The sequence below is a fragment of the Polyodon spathula genome, chromosome 41 (assembly GCF_017654505.1).
Source record: "Polyodon spathula isolate WHYD16114869_AA chromosome 41, ASM1765450v1, whole genome shotgun sequence".
Classification (NCBI taxonomy): domain Eukaryota; kingdom Metazoa; phylum Chordata; class Actinopteri; order Acipenseriformes; family Polyodontidae; genus Polyodon; species Polyodon spathula.
The window spans coordinates 1974609-2001054 of NC_054574.1; the positions used below are offsets into that span (position 1 = coordinate 1974609).

The window sequence follows — 26446 nt, forward strand, 5'->3', positions numbered from 1 at the left end:
CAGAATTTCTAGCTGAAATTGTCTATTTTTAGCGGTGACTGTGACTTGATTTTTTCATACTTCTACCATGACAAAACACAAAGCCACTGTTTCAGGACAAGTGGCTTGAAACCTGAACTGTGTTGTATCAAACCCCAAGTTTCCCCTGGTGTGCCATGCAGTCTCCTGAAGTTCCAAGACACAAAGTGGCTTTGTGTTCCCTCAGCTCCCTCTGAAGAGCTCTCAGACCTGTCTGTTTTCAGTCTGTGATCTCTGAAGAGCTCTCAGACCTGTCTGTTTTCAGTCTGTGATCTCTGAAGAGCTCTCAGACCTGTCTGTTTTCAGTCTGTGATCTCTGAAGAACTCTCAGACCTGTCTGTTTTCAGTGTGTGATGTCCTGGTTCCTGCTCTCACCCGGTACTCCCTCTCTGGGAATCTCTCCTGCACTCTCTGGCACAGCTGTCGGAAGGCCACGCGCAGCAGGGGGGGGCAGTGACTCACGGACTTGACGATGGAGTGCAGCAGCTCGGTCAGGTAGGACTGCAGGTGCTGAGTGCCCTGCTGAATCACATCAGCCTCTGTCTGAATCCGGTGCAGCCCCGTACAGCTGCACACACAGGGGGACAAACAGCTGCGTGATACAACGGCTCTGGATTCTCTAAAGTGCTGAACAGACTAATCCCATCACTCCACTAGCTACATAGGTCTGACATGTGCAGTTTGGAAAGAAACACATATGTAGCAAACATGTATTTTCATTTGAACATGTCTGTTAATATGGAGAAGTGGCCAGTGGTGTAGTCAAGCCAAAATATTCCACAATTTAACATTTACTGTTGTTCAGGTAAGCATTTCAATATTTACGTCAGTTTTTACAAAGTCTCCTTCTTTAGTGATTTAATGGAAGGTGATATTCAGATCCGCCCCTGTTTCGATCAACAGGATAAACCGCAGCCTGTGATGCCAGCCTCTTCCAGCAGAGGTCACAGTAGCGCTGGCTGTCCTGCTCACCCAGCCTCCTTGATCTCCACTTTGCTGGGGTCCAGCTCAACATACTTCTTCTCATCGAAGACTCGGTTCACAGTCGGCCCCAGAACTCTGTGCAGATACTGCATTCCTGTAACCTGGACGAGAGAGGGAGGGGGGAATCAGAGACTGGACAGAACTCTGTGCAGATACTGCATTCCTGTAACCTGGACGAGAGAGGGAGGGGCGAATCAGAGACTGGACAGAACTCTGTGCAGATACTGCATTCCTGTAACCTGGACGAGAGAGGGAGGGGGGAATCAGAGACTGGACAGAACTCTGTGCAGATACTGCATTCCTGTAACCTGGACGAGAGAGGGAGGGGGGAATCAGAGACAGGGAGGGGTCTGGAACACCAGGGCGATGCCAAGCATGTCAGGCAGGTCCTAATCAAGTGGTCATGTAGGGTACATCACTAGGGAACCTGCTTTTTGGGGTTATAACTAATAAAGACTTCTAAGAGAAATGGAGAGGGAGTCAATGGCTAGCAGCTACATCCGTTGTTCAATCTCCTTACCTTTAAAAATGATTCCATGGACTTTGAGGCTAACGAATTGCTTCGAAATAAGGTGTTTGATTCACCTGGATAAAAAAGAAACACACATTTAAAGGAGAAAGCTGATCAAACACAAAGCTTTAGTGCATTTCTGTTCTGATACAGATACACATGTCAGTGCGATCACCATTTTAAATATAACTTCCAATAGACACCACAAGGAGATGGGTTACTCTTAGGGTCAAAATACTGGGCAAAAAAACAGGGGTTTGTTTAAACTGTACGCACATCTGAGATTTAGCTTAATTTTGAGTGGCCTTCATTTTGTACCTGACATTTATAAATAGAATGGCATTTAATACATTACAACATAGGTATATTTTCCCTACAAACTGAATGTTTGCATAAAGCCCCTGAGTCTGGTTACAGTGCAGGAGGCATTACTTTCTTCAGCAACCATTTTCTGTATCCATAACCTATAACCCTGAGCAGCTGACAGGTCTGCATTAGTGCTCTGTGTTTTACAGTATATTGCACTGCAATCGCTCACTGACTCAGTGGCACTGCGGCTCATTATTAAACAACCCAGCCTTAATTCGTGGAAAGAATGGTAAATCTAAAGCAGTTTTATTGCCAAAATACTATTTCATCTGATTGTGATTCTGAGTTTCTGTGTATTAGCTCCCTGCAGATTTACAGAGTGCTAGATGCAAGTAAAAGCAGCAGTGGATGTGTGCTTAACATCATGTGCAACAGCCATGTGGTTTCATGAGCTTCATCACAATGTGCAAATAACTTAAGTATCTGATTGAAAACTGTATTCGGTACTGCGCAGCATGGTAGTGCAAAGCACTGTATAATGCTTTTTTAAAGATGTGTTTAATATACAAGGCACAGTATGCTGCGTTCAGTTCACTGCAGGGAAACAGGCCCGCTTTAGTCAGAGAGTTTGCAGAAGCAGACGAGGCTCACTGGGGTAGTCTGATTGGCTTACTGGTTTTCTCCAGCTCCAGTTTGAAGAGAACATCCAGGAACTCCTTGGCTAAGCCGTGCCCCAGGAAGAGCTTCACCAGGTTAGTGGACACTTCCTGTCGGCTCTCAGCCGTGGTGGTTTCGTCGATCAACATGAGCAGGTCCGGCTGGTTGCCCTGGGAGACGACAAGACACGCCCTGTTAGCCTCAAGCACTGCAAAGCAACAGCTGGAAAGCGGTGTGGGGTTAACGAGGCCCCCTGGTGGCTGGCCCCGGCACTCACATTCAGGCTGGTGCGCACAGCCTGGCACAGCAGCTCAGTAAGGGGGCGGTAGTGACTGGAGGGGAGGACGCGCTCGTCTCGGAGTCTCAGCTGCAAGCGGAGGGAGCCCAGGTTTCCCCTGCAAGGAACAACCCGTTACAAACACAGGACTCAAAACTAAACAAGACCCAACACAGGAACCCTTGGTGCTGCCTTGGTTTCTCCCTGCTTTGGTAGCACATAAGACTGGTGCACATGCATGCTGTTTGGAAACGCGGTCATGTTGATTAGACTGGAGTGGGTCTATATTCTGATTCTCAAACTAGATCCCATTGACACTAATGTAATCCAAATCACAAAAGAAACATTACACAATTCCGCACAACTGTCATTCTCTGCTGATAGTTTTGCAATTTTCCCCACATGCTTTCAAGGGTTATACTATGCATTTACTATGCTTTTAAATGTGCTTTACCACACTTCACAGGGCTGAATCTAATTGAGCAATGTTGGATAAAATTAAAGACATTGGTTAAAAGCAGACAGTCTTTAAGTACTGAGTATTATTAAACTGATCTGCTAACTGGCGAATATATCCCTGAAACAATATTTAATAAAGATTAGCACAGGCACCACTGTGCTGGGTGAGTCATGCAGTCAGGGGAGCGCAGGCTCACTTCCTGGCTGTGCCAAGTGGCTTTCATTGGCTCTGATGCTCCCCTGGGTTAGGGAGTCACATTACCACGGCACAGCAGACCCTACTGGCCATGTCCCCAGTAAGCTCAAACCACACACCTGGAGGGCTGGCCTTTGTCATCCAGGGGCCATCCACTGTTCAGCTCCTGGGTGTAAAGAGTTAGCCGGTTTGGTGTGGGGATTAAAGGCCTTTAGTTCTCCTGAGCTGTTGTGAGGAATTGCCGAGTGAGGAAAAATAACTGGACATACCAAACTGGGCAGAAAAAACAGGGGTAAAATAATTGGGCGCCCGAAATCTTTTTCTAAAATATGCATCACCAATTAAATACAACTAAAAAGACTCTGTTACAGTACAGAGAACTCATTAAAATGATGCTGCATGCTTTTTGAAAACTCATGTATCAAAAATAGGGAGGCCCTCTCTTGTGTCCTGAGAACTCTTCTAATATTCTCCATCTATGTGAAACTCGGTCAGATTAAGAATGCGCATGTCGATAATCCCTCCTTTCTAAATCTAATCCTCTTTTTTTCCCCTGAAAGCTGGAGAAATCACGTTGGCGTTGTTTTTTTGTTTTTTTTGAGAGGATTTTCCACAGTTCCCCATCTGTCACTGTGGGCCAGTCAACACAATCAATCTGTCAACCTAGAAGAGTCTACAGCCCAAAGAGCGGGCCTAACGTCTTCCTGAATCCAGCCGGGCGCTGTGCAAGGTGCCTGATTTATGAAACAGCTTCAAACAGCCCTGTGGTCTCAGAAGAGCAACACGTTCAGCTGGTACACCAGACAGTAGCCATCAACCTGTCCACCCTGCAGCACCATGATGAAGACATTGACAAACACTTCTAATTGAAATGTTTGGCACTGAATTGATTACGTTCATAGCCTACGTGCCAAGTGAGGCATTTCATAAGATTCCATCTTCTCTTTGACCTCTAGACCTGCTGGAATCATTTAAAAAGTTAAAAATGATGACATGCCCAGCTGAGAACGTCATGACTAACAGAAGCAGCCAACCGAATCCCAGGATTAAACAGACAGGAGCTTAGTATTTTTAATCTTTCCAGGACTCTGAGTCACTGTATGCAAGCGTGTGCCAGCGTGTGTCATTATTTTAATAATTGATTCATTTTCAATTTAGTGCTTGTGTATGTGGTACTAATAAGAAGAGAGAGAGAGAGAGCGAGAGAGAGAGAGAGCTCAAACCTGACCTGAACATAGAAAAGTGTAATATAGCAGAGTGAAAACTTGGTAAGGCATAAGTAGCCACTGTAAAGGTATGGTAAAGTATATTTAAAAACATGCAAACCATGGTAAACTAGTAAACTATAGTACTACCAGCAGAGAATGACAGTTGTGCGGAATTGTGTGATGTTTCTTGATGTGGATTACATTAGCTAGATAAAACACTGAAAAACGCCACCAAGCAACCAAATGCTTCATTGGACTGACTGCAAGATCCATTCTGACACAAGGGCCACCTTTGCAATGGGTCTGCTCCAGTCTTTAATGAACTGCTGTTTTTTTGAAAGAGGTGAACCAGCTGCTCATTTTACAAGACCAGAACCAAACCAAGAAGTAGTAGGACTGTCAATGTGTTTTGTTTTTTCATTTTGTAACATTGATGTATATTTTAACCCCTTTCAAAAAATAGGAGTGAATGAATGGAGACCTGTGCTCCTGCAGTACAAATTAAGTTCTGCAGCAAATAGCTCAAGCTGTCTATCTAATCTTCAGGGGGATTTTCAGAGAATGGACGCTCTAAATATAAAACACGGGACCTTTACCCAGTGTTAAGAGTATTAACAAACCCATCCTCTCCAATGCAATATTTGAAGCTTGTTGTTTATGAGTTACCATAACTAATGTATTGTGGGAGGCAGGCTGGCTCGCAGGACTCCCCTCCTTTGTATCTTCACTTGATAGATATTACTTTATGTCTGTAGGCAGTATTGGCTCTGAAACATAGAATTCGCCATTTCTCAGTTCTGACCATTCTAGCATTTTAAGTGTCTTAAAAGCTTTCAATACTGGTTAAATCATCCATGTGTCTGATTTCAGGTGCATTGTCTGAACCAGTGCCTTGTTTTGTCAGGACTGCTACACGTGTTCCAGTGCGGGTGTGAAGCGTTTCGAGGACAGAATAAGTGCGCAGGCAATGCTGTGAGTCAGGCTGTGGCAGGGCAGGGACTCACTCGTACTCGCTGCTCTTGCTCTTGTCAGGGTCCAGCCGGAACCAGCCCTCCTCCTGCTGTTGCACACTGTGCAGCTTACTGATATTGAACATGACCTGCAGGACACACACACTGTAAAAACCCAGCCTCCACAGAGGATAACACACCCACAAGATAATAGCAAACACAGCACTGTGCTTTTCATTGAATATTATTCTAATAGAATTACTGGCAACTGTGGCAACAACTGTGAAAATACAAACTCACACTAATTAATATCAATTCTGTTGAAAACTACATTAGAGGTGCAGCCCAGGAGGCGCTTGTGATAAGCAGTGTTGCTTGAACTAAGCTTGGTGGCTCCCTGTAGCATATGGAAGGTATTGTGTGCTTGCTGTGTGCTTCGTGGCTCCCTGTAGTATATGGAAGGTATTGTGTGCTTGCTGTGTGCTTCGTGGCTCCCTGTAGTATATGGAAGGTATTGTGTGCTTGCTGTGTGCTTCGTGGCTCCCTGTAGTATATGGAAGGTATTGTGTGCTTGCTGTGTGCTTCGTGGCTCCCTGTAGTATATGGAAGGTATTGTGTGCTTGCTGTGTGCTTCGTGGCTCCCTGTAGTATATGGAAGGTATTGTGTGCTTGCTGTGTGCTTCGTGGCTCCCTGTAGTATATGGAAGGTATTGTGTGCTTGCTGTGTGCTTCGTGGCTCCCTGTAGTATACAGTATGGAAGGCATATCTGTCCTCACCTTCCCCAGGAAGTCGTTCTTGCTGACCAGGTCCCAGTCCCACACCTCCACACTCAGAGTGTTCTCACACAGAGACTCGTCCAGCTCAAACTCGAAGCTCTCGTTCCAGCGTGGATAGCATGACCTCTTCACCACCTGCCACCCCCCCACACATTATCATCATCATCATCATTACTAGCATTACTACTATTACTGTTGCGATTGAAGACTACAGTATCCTCACAGCAGCCTATACAAGCTGCCAGCTAACAAAACCACAGCTAACAAAACCACAACTGACAAAACAACCAACTAACAAAACCACCACTAAAGCATCCTCTCTAAAAACACAGGGCATTTGCTGTTTGCTCTATGCATGTACTGTACTTTACCAAAGGTGAGCCTGTTTTTACAATACAGTGCTGTAAAAGGAAGTCTGCACTCAGTGCCTGGAGCTGACATGGTCCCACCAAGGACTGAATATAGAGAACTTGACCCTCAGTAACCCACTCACTGTGCTCTGACCCCAGACCCTCAGTAACCCACTCACTGTGCTCTGACCCCTGACCCTCAGTAACCCACTCACTGTGCTCTGACCCCTGACCCTCAGTAACCCACTCACTGTGCTCTGACCCCAGACCCTCAGTAACCCACTCACTGTGCTCTGACCCCAGAACCTCAGTAACCCACTCACTGTGCTCTGACCCCTGACCCTCAGTAACCCACTCACTGTGCTCTGACCCCAGACCCTCAGTAACCCACTCACTGTGCTCTCGTGTGTTTTGCCATTGTAACGGACTTTCACAAAGGGATCGGAGGCTCCATTGCGATCCTTCCTCGCCAGATCTCTGAAAGAGATACAACACAATACAATTCAACCTTATATTGTCTTAATATTACAGTAACTGAATGTGCTTTACCAAAAGATACCAACAACTTTCCCCTGTATCAAAAGACATTATGACTGAACCTCAGCCTGTACGAAAGAAGAGATATTCAAGCAACGTGACGTCAGAAAGTCAACACTAAAGCTAGAATAAGAGCCCATTTGGAGCTGTCTGCACCGAGCCCTTTCAAATGTATGCAAGTCAAGGAGACCCAAGTGGGGTTCAAGCAGCTAACAAGGGTTCACTTTATTGACAGCAGCTAGGCTTACAGAAGGCTAGAAATAGCTGTATTTAAAGCTGTGTGCAATAGCAAGGAGTTTATCAAAGCACAAGTAGAGACAATAAATAAAGTGCAAAGTAAAAATACGAACACAAGGCAAGCAATTATAATTAAACACTAAAACCGATAACAAAATAGCATGCAAACTCTTTGTTGGTAAGCAGTGATAGGAAACACACAGTCTAACTCAAGTCAGGCAGAGCAGTGACACAGCGGTCAGCGCCGCCTTCATGGCTGTTTTTAAAATCATTTGTTTCTAAGTGAAATGATCCTCATTCATAGACAGCATCCCCGTTAAATTTTCACATTATGGAACAAATCATTTTTGCTCTGAAAAAAAATCAAAACACAAGTTGTATTTGTGTATTTTGATACATTCTAAATCAAAATTTCTTCACAGAATTTTTTCTTGATCCTTTGTTTTGGCTACAAACTGCTGCATCCTATTCTGAGGACAGTCTAGTTGGACGTGCCTGTAATCAAACTAGTGAAATTTCACTCCGGCTGTGAAGCTCAACACATGGAGTGTGATCATCACTGTTGGCAGGAAAACACCAAGAAATTGATCATTTTCAGTTTCTTATTTTATATTGAGGCATCATAAAAGCATCTGAAAGGCTATATTTGCAGAATTAAAGGTTACATTTAGACAACATGTGCGGTTAACAAAGTTATCATAACACTACAGTTCAAGAGAAAATTTAAATAACAGGTAGATGCCAGTTATAAATGCTCCAAAAATCCCAAAGTAGCCTGTAAGGCTCTTGTGGGCAGGGCGGAAATGTAAAGCTGTCTGTCAATCAACTCTGCATCTTCATTTAGGGTAACATCTTTAAAAAAAAAACCTCTAGCTTTTAAAACCTGTGGATTTCCCTGTGCTGTGTGTGTTTAGAGAGATGCTGAAATATTTGACAGAAGCCTCCTTCATAAGAACATAAGAACATAAGAAAGTTTACAAACGAGAGGAGGCCATTCGGCCCATCTTGCTCGTTTGGTTGTTAGTAGCTTATTGATCCCAAAATCTCATCAAGCAGCTTCTTGAAGGATCCCAGGGTGTCAGCTTCAACAACATTACTGGGGAGTTGATTCCAGACCCTCACAATTCTCTGTGTAAAAAAGTGCCTCCTATTTTCTGTTCTGAATGCCCCTTTGTCTAATCTCCATTTGTGACCCCTGGTCCTTGTTTCTTTTTTCAGGCTGAAAAAGTCCCTTGGGTCGACACTGTCAATACCTTTTAGAATTTTGAGAGCTTGAATTAGGTCGCCACGTAGTCTTCTTTGTTCAAGACTGAACAGATTCAATTATTTTAGCCTGTCTGCATATCACATGCCTTTTAAGCCCGGAATAATTCTGGTCACTCTTGTTTGCACTCTTTCTAGAGCAGCAATATCTTTTTTATAGCGAGGTGACCAGAACTGCACACAATAACCTTCAACAGCGACTGCCCCAATCTGCAACTGGATTCACAGTCTATAGCCTGAAAATGATTTTCCCTTGTTTAAATCTAATCTTCAATCCAAAATAACCCCCCTAAATCCTTACTGTATTGCATGTAGATGTAAAAATATAAGTGTGACCTACAGACAGAAGGACAGATGCCTCTATATACTGGATAACTTGTGCTAAAGAATGTCCTTTTTCAGTCTCAACACAATTGGACAGGATCAGATAGACAGAAAGTCTTGAGATTATAAGATACTCAATAGTTTATGCTGAAGATAGACCTTGGCTACTATAACAGGGTGGAGACTGGCCATGAACCGGCAACCCTGCTTACCACAAGCAAGCGTCTGAACCACAATGCAAAAGAGCTTTTAACGTCAAATCTCACCAACAGTGGGCAGAATCCGTAACGGCAGCGCATCACACAGCACTGCCCCTTACACTAGTGTATCCCAATTGAACAAGCTGTTCACTCGCTACATTCAAAACCCTATGAAGACATACAGCCTCCATACAATATATTCCACTCAATAATTCATGCAACAAAAGGTCCTTAGCAAGTATTGTGACATATTGGAGGTTCTCTAGATAAATACAAACTCTACAGTGTGAAATACCTGCATTCAGCAGACATTCAGTACCTTACTTTGGAATACAGAACACCCTTAACATACCTGTGCATGCTCTGTCTCATTGTAATATCACACCCTGAACATACCTGTGCACGCTGTCTCATTGTAATACCACACCCTGAACATACCTGTGCACGCTCTGTCTCATTGTAATATCACACCCTGAACATACCTGTGCACGCTCTGTCTCATTGTAATATCACACCCTGAACATACCTGTGCACGCTCTGTCTCATTGTAATATCACACCCTGAACATACCTGTGCACGCTCTGTCTCATTGTAATATCACACCCTGAACATACCTGTGCATGCTCTGTCTCATTGTAATATCACACCTCCCTCTGTGACACAATATTTTTCCATATCCCCCGCACCCCTGGAACTAATTCAATTGGATATGACAGCCTCCACTGTAGTTTCTACTCTCATAAAATCAATCATAAATACTTTCTATGTTACTTGATGTAGGTTGACCAGGTTTGGTCTTACTGTCTGCTGTATGTAAACTTCCTGTACACAGGGCAACACCTCAGCAAACATATTCACTTCAACAGAGCCAGCTTCACAGCTGCACATGTACACTTCGATATTCAGTCCCTGAAACAGTCAGCTTCACAGCTGCACATGTACACTTCGATATTCAGTCCCTGACACAGTCAGCTTCACAGCTGCACATGTACACTTCGATATTCAGTCCCTGACACAGTCAGCTTCACAGCTGCACATGTACACTTCGATATTCAGTCCCTGACACAGTCAGCTTCACAGCTGCACATGTACACTTCGATATTCAGTCCCTGACACAGTCAGCTTCACAGCTGCACATGTACACTTCGATATTCAGTCCCTGACACAGTCAGCTTCACAGCTGCACATGTACACTTCGATATTCAGTCCCTGACACAGTCAGCTTCACAGCTGCACATGTACACTTCGATATTCAGTCCCTGACACAGTCAGCTTCACAGCTGCACATGTACACTTCGATATTCAGTCCCTGACACAGTCAGCTTCACAGCTGCACATGTACACTTCGATATTTAGTCTCTCACACAGTCAGCTTCACAGCTGCACATGTACACTTCAATATTTAGTCCCAACCACTTTTCAAAAGGATTGAAAACAACATTTATTTTCATATTTTCTAAAGATGTTGAAGTTTTGACAACTTTAAATAATAAGACTGTAAACCCCAGTAGTTTATACAGATGTAAAAGTTTACAACTAATTCTAATAATAATGACAGTGACAATAATAATAATAATAATAATAATAATAATAATAATAATAATAATAATAATAATAATAATAATATAACAACTACTCTGGCTACCAATACTACTGATAAAAATAACAATAATGATAATAATGGCAATGATAATGATAATACTAATATTAATTTAAATACTAATCAATTCTAGCCAGCAAATATTAGATAAAGCGTCATGGTCACAGACTTATTATTTTAGCACTACCCTGTTATGGCATTTCAAAGCGCGTTACAGGAAATTCGATTTTACCAAATAATTTGCATGTGTGCTCTGCACAGGAAACAGTTTGACTCAACAGACTTTTGGGTATAATAATAAGAAAAACTGTCTGCAATGCAAGCAAATCTATGTGGTGATGTGTGATGTGATCCACTAGGCCTAGCAAAACTAAGTGAGAGTTTGTGTAACTATTCAAAAACAAAAAGCAGAAGGACTGCAGTGACTTTACAAGGGGCACAATACGGGGGGTCTACGCAGCAACAGTGGCTGCTCTGACCAACAAGCAGTCATTCCAGTCGTATGCAGTTTCAGCTCACCCTTTTATACATATTGAAAATAGCTGGGCACATAAATATATTTTGTATCGAAATTGTTTTCAGTTTTCTTCCATTACAGGGGTGGGAGGAAATAGCATTTACATAAAGACTAGAAGAGAGTTGTTTTTTTTTGTATCTGTCCCCATATGAGGTCACCATGCATGAAAGAGCTAAACCCATACCCTGCAACAGAGTGCGTGCCTGTTTTGGATTAGACTGCCTTTCAATCTGCAGGTTTGATGGTTGAATAAATGGGTTTTCGTCACACAGATATCATACCGCTATCTTAACAAAAGGAATGTCCTGGTTTAGATTCACTTTGTATACTTTGCTGCTGCATATCATCCTGGGGGTTTTCAATACAAGCGTAAAGCACCTGTGTGACACCAGTAGAACTCTCAAGTGTAACCTCCAAGTGCACCTGGTCCACCAGAGTGTAACCGTTAACCTGCCCCCCCTGCAACAGGTTCATGGCTACAAGCCAAAAAAGCATGCTGGTAATATTGGATTGGGGATTTACACAGGTTTCATGCAGTAGGGACTGCAAAGGGTTGCCTTAATACAGCATATTATTGAATATTAACTAATCGTATTCATTTATTCTGTAAACAAACTTCATTAAAAAGTGGAAATTGAATTATAAGGAAAGCGATATTGCGTTTAATTGAGCACAGCTAATTGACTGGAAAGCCAGGGCTGTTGGTGTGAAGTGAAGCAGTGAGGGGTCACTTGCTCACAGTAAATTGCCTCGGTTGTATACTGTATAACCTGGAAGGAAGGAGAAGGAGTTTGTGTAGCACTGGGAGCTCAAGGTTGTGTGACAGTCCTCTCAGGTTTGATACAGGCTTGAAAAACCTCAAACCACTTCCAGCCACTCATGCAAATGAACTCATTTGTTGTTGTTTTGTAATGTAGATGGTGGTCTGGTTGCTGTGGCAACTGAGCTCAAGACTGGCCTTGGAATGTGTTTTGGAAAGGTGGGAAAGGAAGTTGCAATTGAAATCAGGAAGCTTATACAGTCTTCTATTTCTAAACATTGTTTCAGAGTTTTCACTGTTCACTGACCAGCTAGTTGGCCTCTACAGTATGTTCACTTGGTTCACAGTTTGGTAGGTCAAATGAAGGGCCTATAGTTGGCTTGACCTGGTATACAGACTCTTCTTGGGGAAATGCTTTCAAAATCCATCCATTGTGTCATGTTGAGAACAACGGCATTCTCAAAAGTGGATCATTTCAGTTTAGTTTATACTAGAAGAGTTGAATGATTCTTTCTTATTCAACGCTACAGAGTCAATAGCATTTTTTTCTCAGATGTAACTTTGCAATCTACCTTTCATTTTCCCTAGATTTCCCTTGTTATCTATGCAGAATACTCATGAACATGCAGAGTTCTAAGGTTATTTCACACCCGAGGAACCATTGGGAATAACTCCGGAGCTCCATGAACCTTCTCTGTTTATATAACCCTGCAATATGAGATGTGAGCTATTTAAGAGTGGACTGCACAATCACTAAGTGTGTGTGTAATGGGTATCTGAACACTTCAATTACAAAATCCACTCCATTACTGTATAGGCATGGTGGCATGAGAATGTAGGGCCACCCACACGCCTAAAATATAACACTCAGACAGGCAGAAAGAGAAAATGGCTACATTCCACGTTGCTATTGATCCTGCTTTGTTGTATAAGCAATTCATTTCTGAAAGGAAAATCCCTTCTCAAACAAACTGGAACGTGACAGCTCAGAGTCATCTTCACTAGTGTCACTTCATGTCCTGTTTCAGCATCCTGGTGACTTGTGAAAAGTTTAAAGCACCTCTGTGGCCTTGATATGTAGAGCAATGCAAATGCATCAGAGTGCAAATGGCAGAAATCCGTTGTGCAAAGTCTGACATGAGTTGCTAAGGCAACGACCCACTTGGCCTTCAGCTTAGACTATTGAGTGATAAGGCATGTGCAGGAATGTGCGAGAAACAAGAACTATGGTAAACAATTAACCACAGTGACCTTGTAAAGATAGTTGTTTGTGGTTGGTAGCACCTGGGCAGGGTAACAGCTGAATAACTGTAGTTATGTAGGCTCTGAGGCATCTAGAGCAGGCCTGTCAAACTCAGCTCCTGGGGGGCCTTCCACCCAAGCTCTCAATTACTTAATTGGTCTAATTATCTGATTAACTGGATACATTTAACACTTCTCTGCAGGCCTCAAAATGTTTCATAGGTAGTGTACCTTGAATCAGGTGCATTTTTAAAACCATCAACTGTAAAAGACCTTGAAAAATATGAAATATGTAAAATTGAACAAATAATGAGATCAATGATGTTAATTGAGAGCTTAAGCTGGAATGAAAACCAGAAGAACCTGCAGTCCTCGAGGACTGGAGTGTGACACCCCTGCTCCAGAGTATAAATACCAGACACAGAGGCAGACACAGACAGAGAAGCTCCCAATACCTCTAGATCAGGGGGTTTCAACCTTTCTTTGACACTGTACCCCTTCTTCTGTCTGGAGGTTTCAGCTAAAGTACCCTTTATAATTTTCGCTCAATGGATGGTACCACAGTTGCAATAAAAGGCAGAATAATCTGATTAACACATTTCTTCTCTGTTTATTTAATGTTTTACTTTTCACAACAGTCTGTGACTGACAAGCTGCTGGTTTAAGACGGAATACCAAACAGTAGCTTTATTCTTAAAATGGAATTACATGTCTTTGGATGCACAGAATTAGAAAGACAGTATTTAGGAATCTCTTTGTAAACACTCAAATTCACTTTCTATTCAGCAAAGTTATTATAAATAACACAAAATAGACTGCACTGTAAATGTTTATCACATTACCATTGGCTTCCCATCTCAGCATAATTATGTGTGCCATTTAAAAAGTTTACAGTATCAATAATATTAACCTCAAGATAGAACTACAATAACTAACAGTGATAAACTTATTATTGTTTTAATTAAAGCTAACATAAAAAATGATCCAAAGGGACTCTGTATAACTTTCTGTCACTTTGCACTTTTCGTCGTTTTTGTTTTGCAAGTAAGAAATGTATCCATTTCAAACACTGAAAACATTTTCAACCAGCCACTATTGCTGTTACTAAAATACAGAAGTAAAACTGTCAAAATAGTATTGTGATGACTATTTATGTTTACTGGAGCATTTACACTAAAAAATGCAGAGACATGGTGCTTCACCGATATGACAAGTTGAAACCAGCCGCGATCACCACAGAGCGCTCTCCATAGGCACAATCGCCAGACGCCTGCTTCACCTGAGTATCAGAGTGGAAATCCACGCAATCGAAATCACACATGCGTACAGGTAGAAAATGTGGACGTGATAGATCATGTGTATTTTTTTAAATAAAAAAATATTTCATATATTTCAAGAATGACAATAAAAGTGTTCATGGCTACTGCTTAAACAGAGATACTAAATGCTGATTTTCAGTTCCAGGTACTTCTGGTTTATAAGAAGTGTTATAAAAACATTACAATCTTGATTCATGGTGCAGTTCACTGTATTTTGTGTTCACTTCATCACCCCTGGTTCACTATTTAGTTTTTTTAAAAATACATATATATTTTAGTGTGCCCAATTATTTTTTCCTCAGTTTAGAACATCCCATTTGTTTTCCCCGCACAGCTCAGAAGAACCGCAGGTTCAGGGGGCACCCTCCGATCCCACGTACAAGCCAGGACCTGGGGAGATCAGATGGAGGACAAAGCCCAGCCATGCAGCTGTCCGTCTGAGCTCACTAGGCACCTGGCTGGTAGGGTCGGCTGCAGCACAGTGAGGAGAAACAGTCCCTTCTGGTTTTGCCTCCTAACCCACGGGAATGCCAGAGCCAATGCGACACTCCCTCTGGAATCCCCCGGGTCTCTGCTGTATGACTCACCCTGCACACCACGCAGTTCCGAGATGCAGTATTTTGTTCTATAAAGGCACAGGCACACTGTGACTCCCATCTGTGCAGTTAATTTAATTTCATCGCTTCTCAGAATGCCTTAAAACATCTAAACTTCATCCATGACTGAAAAATAGGAAATGTATTTTCTCTTTTACTCTGGATTAATTTTAGTGGACTTTCAAATAAACTTTTTTTTGACATGTAGATTATCATTATTAATCCCCATTAGCTTGGCCAAGCCCTATGCTAATAGAGGAATGACAATGTTTGAGGTGATAACATCTTTAATTAGAGATATGCAGGGTCACTGGAGGGCTCCTCTTATGAGTACACACTTGTGGGAATCAATAACTAACACAAGTGGTTTCTCAGCACATGTGGCACAGAGAGAGAGAGAGAGAGAGAGAGCGAGAGAGATAATGTATTCACTGTAACTCCAGTGCTGAAGGATGGGGCAAGTGTTCACAGCTTTATAAAAAGGCTGAGCCACCACACATAGAGAGAGGTGGAACAGGGCGCAATGGAAAGGCTGGCTGGAAATGATGGAAATGACTTTCCCATTCAAAGAGCTGAACACAGTCCCGATATTGACATCGAGCGCTGCCAGTATACACTGAACATACAGACACATTTGGAAGTTTGCAGTTTTTGCTGCTCAGCTGCTGCAGTGAAATTGAAGAGTCTGTTTCTCTGACCGCTGGTTTGTGACAGTGTTGAGTGAAATGCACCAGAAAGTCATTCCGTTACTATTTTCTAGTGGTGTATTCGAGCCTGAACACACGTAACAGGCAAGCTAAGTCACATGACTCACATCTCCTGCACAACTGTCTGATTCAGAAAGAGCATTCGGAACAACTTCTATTACAAACCACTTCATCGAGAAGGTTAAACATGCTGATGAAGACGACAGTAACGGGGGGGGGGGGATCAGAATTTCTGAAACTATAGTTCAGTGGGAAAACGTGTATATGTTATATATCTATCCCTAGAATCTACAGTGCTGGAAGTGTGATGAGCAACCCCCTATAGAATATTGAGCAGGCAAGTATCAATGCAGTGTGATCACTTTAGTATTCAAATCTAAAATGATTCTTTACAAAGCCTTCATAGACCACATATCTGTCTGTAGTATTATACATATAATAAATACTCTGAGACAACGTTATTATTGCACAAGTCCTCAAGAAAGCCTTCAAATATCACTGCCGCAATCATAATATAATCTATACGCAGGGCTCCGAATAGGGCTATTAAGCGATCCATGTTTAAATAAGTAATGAAGAAATCGATTGAATATCAATGCCCAGCGTGACGTACAATATATTGGTGTTTGCTTCATGCATGTATTTTTAAAATTGAATTAGTGCCGTGTAAACGAATATTGGTTTCCCCAAATATATGAACTCTCGGGGGGAACGAACATCTGTTCCATCTGCGCCCATTTGTTCCCCTCTACACGCATGTTTGTTATTTATCCTGGTACCCCAATGATGCAGGTATAACGCCAGTAATTGGGACAATGCTGTCAGGCTGTTCTCATGTATTATTGTAGGTGAGAATGGAGCTGTCAGGGACTGGATGGCACACGTTTAGGGTTAGGGTTAGGGTTAGGGAAGGCGGTATTAAAAAATGCATGGATATAGACTTATATGCAAAAAAAGATTACTTTGTTACAAAAAATTAGGGGCTACAAATATTCAGTAGGGGAACCAATATTCTGGAATATTGGTTTCTATGGGAAACCAATATTCCGTGGGAACATATTCTCTGGCACCGGTACTTAGGGTTCTCCAGACAAGCTGGTAATATCCGAATGATTAGAACTCAATTTTGAAACAAAACCCATCACCACAGATAATAAATGTCAACACCAAATATATAATTAAAATGACATACTAATTTGCTAATTGGTACTGTAATTAATCACTTTTCGCAGGGAGCTAATCTTCGTGGGGGTGTGTGCAGTGGCGCCCCCTACCTGGCTTCGAAGACGTGGCAGCGCAGCCTCCTGTTCTGGATGGAGATCTGCAGGTGAATCTCTCCCTGCACCTCCTCGTCAGGGTCCACCTCTGTCAGGCTCATCCACCCATCAAAGCCTGCAGGGAGACAGGGCCACAGACCTGCCTTTTATTCACGGTAAAACATGGCTTATTTCACAGAGCTAAAAAATAGGTATTTTAAGATATTTCAACATAATATTTGTCACATTCAAAACTGATAATTTTCTTTGGAGTTATTATGTAACAAATGTACATATTACATGGCAATGGGTACATTTCATGGAAATTGTGAAATTTGTGATAACCATGGAAAAAAATACAGCTTTTGGCATCATTGACCAACTCCAGTCCCAAGCCAGCCATGGACAATACCAGCATGGTGGACAGCCATACCATCACCTTGAAAGGATGAGACCAGCAGCAATGATTAGGTACATAGAGGGTGTTACTCCACCTTCCAGGGGAATCAAAGGACCCAATTTGAAAAACACTGGGGGTTGATATTGATGACGTGATCACAAGACAATCTGGTGTCACAAGTTTTTAAAAGACATTTTTAAAACAGTTACAGGGTTCGAGATGTTGCCCTGCTACGTCTTGACACCTGGCAATATAAAATAGATACAAAGACAGGAAACGTAACATAGTACAATTAACATGGCCCACAGTGATTGAAGGGGATCTACTTTAAGAGGCTGGGTTATTTGTACATATCAGCTTATTATAAATCATGTTTTATTTAAAAAAAAAAAAAAACATAGTAAATGTATTTCTGATCACAAATGGCATACAGCAAACATTTTCTTCATTTGTTCAAATATATGTTACCAATTTTAGCAATATAAATAATTATTCAGGTCCCATTAAAGAGGCACAGCTTATCTCCTAACTAGCAAAACACCCACAATGAATAAAGTCCTTGACTTCATCCAACCTGGGAAGTATGCAATTGAATAATGGCACCTCTATACTTTTAGCTTGTGTGTGTTTAGTGATTAAGTGTGTTTTTGCAGACGCTATTACAACAGCTGCTCCGAATAGAAATGACGTTCTAGCCAGGTGACTGATTCACCACTTTCACCATTGAAAGTAAAAATAGGAAGAGGTATTCTGTGAGTCATATCTTCACATAAAAGCCCAGGCAACCTAATTTACTGCCATCACTGCTCATTCAAAGCCTTCATGAGTCACGTACAACCGATAACAACGACAAAGCAACAATCAGGCCAAGCTATTACAGGCTTCACATCTTCTTTACCCTGCTGAAGCAGTCATCAATTAAAATAGCCTGGCTAGTGGCACAGCCTCGGTGCAACACGATTCATTAAAGAGTGAGAGGAAAGGAGTGCATTTCACCACTGAAAGGAGCAGTGACAGGAGTGCACTTCACTATGAGAGGAGCAGTGACAGGAGTGCACTTCACTATGAGAGGAGCAGTGACAGGAGTGCATTTCACTATGAGAGGAGCAGTGACAGGACTGCATTTCACTATGAGAGGAGCAGTGACAGGACTGCATTTCACTATGAGAGGAGCAGTGACAGGAGTGCATTTCACTATGAGAGGAGCAGTGACAGGACTGCACTTCACTATGAGAGGAGCAGTGACAGGATTGCGTTTCACTATGAGAGGAGCAGTGCATTTCACTATGAGAGACCCAGTTAATAACATTAGTAACTATTACAGGAAAGTGCCAGCAAAGCAGACTGAAACATCACAGTCAGAGACGGAAAAACAAAACCCATCACAGTCAAAATACAAGAAGGAGACGGAAAAACAAAACACATCACAGTCAAAATACAGGAGGGAGAACGAAAAACAAAACACACCACAGTCAAAATACAGGAGGGAGATGAAAAAACAAAACACACCACAGTCAAAATACAGGAGGGAGACAGAAAAACAAAACACACCAAAATCAAAATACAGGAGGGAGACAGAAAAACAAAACACACCACAATCAAAATACAGGAGGGAGAAGGAAAAACAAAACACATCACAGTCAAAATACAGGAGGAATATGGAAAAACAAAACACACCAAAATCAAAATACAGGAGGGAGACAGAAAAACAAAACACATCACAGTCAAAATACAGGAGGGAGATGGAAAAACAGAAATAATGCATGTTACCAAGTTCTAGCATAATCGGGCTATCTTGCCCTAAATTAAATAATTGTGTGTTAAAGCCATGTATTGAATGTAGTAAATTGCCATCTACAATACACATAGTACATTGCATATTGAAGTTCACCGATGAGTGGAATATTAACAAGGAATAGGGTCATTTTTCATTGGCTATACAGACATGTAGAGAAATGTGATGATCATGTATACAGAGTGGACGAGCACCTGGAGTGAGAGAGTTTTATAGCTCTGAGTGGAGAATAATTGGGATTAAATGGGAGTTTGGGAGATGTGCTCAGTGAACTATGTATGGAAGATAAAAATGTCAAGTGGACATGACTGAGTGTACAAAAGAGAAGCTCAAAGACATGGTTTTGACAGATGCATATTTATTTAACCTGTGGTATATTCGTAAGGTGATGGCTGGGGTATAAGCATAATAGACTTGTTCAATGGGAATTCGTTTATGATCAGTTTCATAAGAACAGATAAAAGCAAACAGCTAACGGGCCCCATCTTATTTAAAACAATATGATTTCAGTAGGAGTGAGAGGGTAGTTCTAGGCAATGCCGAGATGATCCCAGCACTTCCAGATCTCCTATCCACCCCCTGAAGGAGTCTTATACTGTACTGTCGCCTCCCAGTAGAACTTGGCCATTTAAATCTGCTGTTTGATGCCAGTGACCGCCTACAGAACTAAATGTAACAGTTGTGCTTTGAAATCAAATACATGCAATCTGGTTCAGTTTCAATTAGGAGTCATTCGAGTCTTAATGATAGTATACTGATAATCATTGATAATGACAATAACAGAATGAATGTTGTAATGATAAGAAATTGAACCACAACCCTACAGAGACATCTGCTTTAAATGCTAAATACTTTTAACATTATTACTGTTTACTATTACTGCAGTTGTTGCAAGCTTTTCCCATGGTTATACTAAGAAATGATCCTGGTGTGCCATGCTTTTCAATATACCATACCTCTCTGTGCTTTACAATGCTTACCTACAGTTTGCTTCACCATTCTTCACCATGCTTTCACCTGGCTTTATTATACTTTGCTGTGCTTTCACTGTGGGAAACTTTTATAAGAGTTAGTTTGCCACAGTTTATTTTTGAATATGCTTTACTCTCTGAGGTTTACAATGCTTGCCTATGTTTTACCATGCTTTCACTGGGCTTTATCACTGTTTGCTGCATTTTCAGGATGACTGTTCACCTATTTATTTACTGAGAACGCAGGTGGAACGAAAACCAGAAGACCCTGCGGCTCTCCAGGACCAGGGTTGGCCACACCTGAACTCCTGCGTCCTGCTACAGAAGGCACAAATAGAAGGTCACATGGCATCACTGACTGCAGCGAGAACACTGGAGGGAATTACTGCACATTAAGTAATCAGGTACCAGGAAGCAGCAGATGCTTCTCATCGATAGCGGTAAAAAAATGAATGAGCATGGATTTTGGAATGAAAACTTGTTCAACACCACCTTGGCTGAAGAACCTAGTCCTAGTTTTTCCTAGAGCTGAAGTTTTTGTTTTCAAATTAGCCTTGAAAGTTCCTGCACCTGATCTTAGTGTGCAGAGGAGCAGATAAAGTCAATAGACTGTGCTGATACTTTCGGATAAGAAGCTCCTACCTTGAGGCTTGGTGGCCAGGACTTCTTTGGTGATGGATACCTTTCCAATGACATCATCGCGGCTGCAAGACCAGGGGGGAGACGGGAACGGCAGTTATTTTCCAGTTTGGAAGAAAACAGATGGAAAAAGTGGAATTTGGTTTGTTAAAACCAATGGAACAGATGCAGTTAACCCAAGACACTACTTCAAATTAGAACAGATTGCAGAACAACATCACATAAATGGAAGCTGAGCAAAAGTACGTTTAGAACAGAACATCGGAAGCCCTTTTTTACACAGAGAGTTATAAATGCATGGACTATCCTGCCAGGTGACGCAGTAGGATCTAAAACACTGGGAACATTTTAAAAAAGATGAGCCCTAACAGGCCGAATGGTTTTTTCTCATTCCCAAACTTTTCTTATGTTGTATGTTCTAAACAGAATCCATAACTATTAAACCCTCAATAGTGATACATGTAGTAATACTAAAGGAAACCTGAATGAATCCAATACCAAACGTCTCGACTAGAAGTCTTATTCAGTGTCTTTGTCAATCAATTCATTATATTTTTTTTACTATTTCAGAATGCATGCTTCTCTAAACAGCTTTACAGTATTGTCTATGGTTATTAAATTGTGTTTCACTTCCTATTAGACACGTTAATGTTTAAACTTGAACATAGTAGGATTGTAGCCACTTACATATCCCCTGCAAGAAGCATTCAATGTATGTGTATAAGGCTACATGTGTGCAGTACTGTGTTTAGGGTATAGACTAAACACTGGCTTTCCATAAACAACTTGTATCATTACTGCTGTACAAACACTAAGCCAACATCGTATTCACATGTCACATGTATATTTTAGAGGTTTAAACTCTAATCCATTAACACCCCTAACTGAAACACTGAAGCCAGTCTGCCCAGGTAATGTGCCTGTCATTCAGAGCTGCGTGGCCTACCTAAGCGAGTCCTCATCCAGCACGTGGAAGGAGAGCGTGTGGAAGGTGGGCGGCAGGTGCACGTTGTATTCTTCACCCCAGAATGGGGACAGGGTCTTCCAGATAGTGGCGGTCCTGTTGAGAGCACAGAGAGGAGCTGGGACTGCTGCTGCAGCTGTAAACCCTGAGGGCTCGTCAATCATGACAACCCAGCAGGATACAGTGGAAGCAGCTCTACATTTACACCTATAACATGTAAAGGATGTGGATGTACAACCAAATATAGTAGACCTTATATTAAGGTGAAACAGCCATCTGAAATGTTATAATATATAGTAGACCCTGATATTAATGTAATACAGCCATCTGAAATGCATTTATAATATACAGTGGACCTGATTTTATTCTTTTTAAATTTGGAATTGCCAATTACTTTACACCCAATTTTCTCCCAAGTTGCCAAATTATTCAACCCGGCTCACCACTGCAACCCCCGCACTAACTCAGGAGAGTCAAAGACAATCAGTCATGTCCTCTGAAACGAGTGCTGTCTGCACTCTGCAAGCCCGCTGTTCAGCCATACCAGGACTTACAGTGTCAGAGGACCACGCAGTTATGAACTGCATACAGGCCGGCCTGCAGGCTCCCGGCCACAGGAGTCACTGGTGTGCAATGAGTCAAGGACTCCCCAGCCGACCAACCCATACCCCACCCGGGCAGCGCTTGCCCAATTGTGCGCCGCCCCCTGGGAACACCTGTCCACGGTTGGCACTGACATAGATTTGAGCTGACAACCTCCAAGCTATAGGGCGGAGTGCCTTTACCGGATGCGCCACTCAGGAGCACCCAAGAATGACTTTTTCTGATATCGACATGGACTGGTTCAGAAATACCGTACATACAAAACCAGAACAATATGTTCTGACTAAACCAAATCATGATCAAACAAGGGATTAACAACACAGATGGAAATAATTTGTAAGTGAAGAAAAAATGATTAAAACCCACTGAATTTATGATTAAACCAGACCTGGGTTTGTGAGGTTCTTATACATCATATGGGAAATGTTTAGTTGTCATGGAAATCCACTGTTTGTATCCTTAACTGGCACCTCAGCATTAATAGTCATTCTAAAGGAAGGTGACAAATGTACAGAGGAAAAACAACCCTCGCTATTACAAATACCACTAATGAGAAAACACCGCCGATAAGCTCTCTGCTTTTTTGATCAGGTGTTAATGTGATGAAAATGAAAGACTGCACTCCTGGCAGAGATTTATTTGAGGGTATCAACTTCTACTTGGAATTCATACTTTAAAAACCTGCTTGTTAGCTTTTAGCATGAACAGATTGGCTTCCCTTTTCAAACAGTGCAGGCTTCCTCATTACTGGTTCACCTAGTGAACATTCTGCAAAGCCTTTTTTTGTCCATTGAATGTATCTACTCTGTAGTTAATGTACTTATATGTGGAATTGCTGTTTTCACAGATTTCTAGAAAACCTCTTTTGGTTTTGTGCTGAAACTTTGTAAAAATGTTCTTCAGCACAAGTCATGGAAAGTATTTTGAGATATCTGGGTATTCCTGGAGGCCCCTGTCCCTGTCACTCTTACTGTCCATTATATCTAGGGAAGCACTTATCCATATAGGAGCAAACTTGGTAATCCTTTTCTTTAACTAAAATGATGTCGAGTATCTGAACTTGTGGATACATGGACTTACCTATCAATGACTCACTCAATTGGATGAGCTGTTTTCAAGATATAACTCAAAGCTTGGTTTGCATATTCAAGCACTAGCCATATGTTTCTGAAGCAGTGACTCACCTTTAATACCCCCTTGTCAGTCACCCAGGTCAGCTTATACTGCTCTATTGCTTTTAGCTCTTGGGTTTCCTTCTCCCTGATGTTGTGCGTGATTGACTGGTCTTATCTACAGTTTATTTTTAACCTCGTCATGGGGATGAAATCTTGATAAGTGAGTTGCACACCTGAAAGGTATCACATCACACCCACTGTAACTGGAAACCTCAGAGAAGTGCCCCCGTCTCAGGCTGGGCTGCCAATGGGAGCCTCTGTGACATTTTGTTATTTTTCATTAGTTTTTAGGGAGACAACCAAACCAGATCATTGCTATTTACTGCAAATGTTTCATAATGCCAGCTAATGCTTAATATACATATATTTACTTACAGTGCATGTAATTTGACAGATTGAAAGCATTGTTACAGGTAACCGGGCAAGTCTTTTTTCTCATTCGCAGATATGGTGAATATTGGGTATACCTTCCAGTTGCCTTTTTGCCAAAGGTTTTTAGACGTACCCTCCACCGTTTTAATCAATCAGATCCCACAGCTGTGATTAATTAATGGAAGAAAGAAAGACTAGAATATAAAATAAGTTTGGTTTAAAAGGAAATAGCTGAGTGAATAGTAGCAAGTCAGTCTTACAACAGAGATAAGGATTAAGCAGATTGCAAAAGACACCGCGATCCGCTGACTGAGCTGCTCTGGGTCACTTTGCTTATAGCAGCCAGACCATCGCAATGACTTTTCATCTGTAGCGTTTCCTTTAAAACAAAAGGGTGTTGCTTATTTTACTGGGTACCACTTTTCTTTTACAAAAACACTTGCTGCAAACTTTCCACGACAGGAAAGACTTGCTGAATCTAAACCAAGTCATTAACTCTTGTGTCACCCTCGCTCAGGTCTTTACTTTCCAGTTTATTTTGCGTTTGCATGTGACAAAGGAAACAAAAAAAAAACACTCACGCACGCGCACGCACACGCACACAAACACACACCAGTGCTGTGGATAATTCACTGGTTAGCCATTGCAGAACAGACTGATCGCAAAACCCTTCTTTACACAGATAACCCATTGTAACCCCTTACCTTATAATGGCTTCATTGTCAATGCGGACAACACAGTACGGGTCACTGCTGCCAGTGCTGAGAAAGAACACAAACAAAAGAAAGGGCTGTTTACTGTCATATGTTAACCATGGACTCCATAACAAATCACTTATTTTCAATGATATACCTTTCAGAGGTCCACTGCAGGACAGCAGCTACCCCATTCCTTATTAAACACCCGGGGATCCCTGATCCCTCCTTCAAGTTTGTACCACTCCTGGTGCTCACTATTGCATTGCTTTTGGGTAAAATGAAGAGCAATTGCCCCACACAGTCATTCTGCATTGGTAGTAAAATGATAATATTTGGTTTACCATTGCACCCATGGGACAGATTTCTTTATTAAAATCTTTTGCATATGTTTAATGAATATTACCTATTCAGGTATACTGACATATTTAGTGAGCAAACGGCCTGAGTGGGAAGCAATGGGTGATAAAAGCCCCACCTCTAGTCATGCTACATTAATAATAATGGATAACACAGAATGGATGGCAGCCTAAAAATGCTTTGCCTAGTCTTTGTTTTAATGTTTTTCATAAAAATTTAATAAAAGAACCAGGAGTGACAGAGATCGAATGATTCTTGGTGTTCCCGACCTGTGAGGGTGCTGAGTAAAGGGAAAGGAGTACCCTGGACTGGATGGCCCGACAGTTCATTCCCAGGGTTAGACAGAATTTAGAAAGGGGACTGAGTTGCGGTACACTAAATCTTTTACCCAGAAGGTTAACGGTGTGGCATCCACGGATTGGAGGAGAGGGTGCGCTTGTTAACCAAGGGGTCATGGTTGATGGAATATAAAGGGGACGTAGTGAAGTGATTTGTCCCTTTGTGAATGGTTAAATCGAACAGCTAGAAGGAGAACCTGTGTTGTGATATGTGAGTGTTTTGTTTGTCGTTATTAATATACTGTTGTATTATTATCTGGACAGCTAACACGATCCGGAGCTATTGAAAAAGGCCTGCACTTTGTTGTCATGAAAGAACTGTATTCACCTCGAGCACTAGAGCACGCACTGTGGACTGGTGTTGGTGTTTGTGTATGTGTTACGTGTGGGTGAACTGAAACAGGACTGTTATTATTTCGGGGCAAACCCGCAGATTATAAATAAGCAATGCACGCTGCTGTATTGCTTCATTAACATTGACATTCATTATTGTTTACTGCTGTTAGCCATCAGGCATTGAATTATATAATTAAACCCTCATTACACCTCGATTATCGTTGTTTGTCTGATCATCAATCACCTGCACCTGCACACTGTTAACCACTTTGCCACACCCACGTCATATTTGAATAAAAATACAGACATTTTGTTGCTTTACACACTTATCATAGAATTATGAAAGTGAAGTTTAGGGTTAACATCTGCTATCGCCAGGTATTCCATTCTGATAGCCGCATTAGTAACTACTACTGTAAAGATATTTTGATCATTTCATAGTTGGATACATTATACATAACTATTTCAGTTGAATTTAGATAGCATGAAACTGATGCCTGATCACGCAATGCATTCAGATTACACTGCATTTCTTTATCAATAC

At 41.7% G+C, this 26446-nt stretch overlaps 1 protein-coding gene across 2 annotated transcripts in view; it reads right to left on the minus strand.

Moving 5' to 3' along the window:
- rasa4 (RAS p21 protein activator 4) overlaps positions 1-26446 on the minus strand; it is a 48584-nt gene that overhangs the window by 12446 nt on the left and 9692 nt on the right. Inside the window, exons 2-13 of one of the 2 annotated variants that reach the window (XM_041236624.1) lie at positions 24878-24934; positions 22006-22119; positions 21063-21124; positions 17273-17390; positions 7092-7173; positions 6347-6481; positions 5624-5718; positions 2757-2874; positions 2496-2649; positions 1523-1587; positions 991-1103; positions 394-586 (exon numbers count right to left, since the gene is read on the minus strand). In XM_041236624.1, coding sequence (XP_041092558.1) covers positions 394-586; positions 991-1103; positions 1523-1587; positions 2496-2649; positions 2757-2874; positions 5624-5718; positions 6347-6481; positions 7092-7173; positions 17273-17390; positions 21063-21124; positions 22006-22119; positions 24878-24934 — 1306 coding nt within the window. Of the gene's footprint in view, positions 1-351; positions 587-990; positions 1104-1522; positions 1588-2495; positions 2650-2756; positions 2875-5623; positions 5719-6346; positions 6482-7091; positions 7174-17272; positions 17391-21062; positions 21125-22005; positions 22120-24877; positions 24935-26446 lie in introns of both variants that reach the window. The other variant, XM_041236623.1, reaches the window with a different exon arrangement.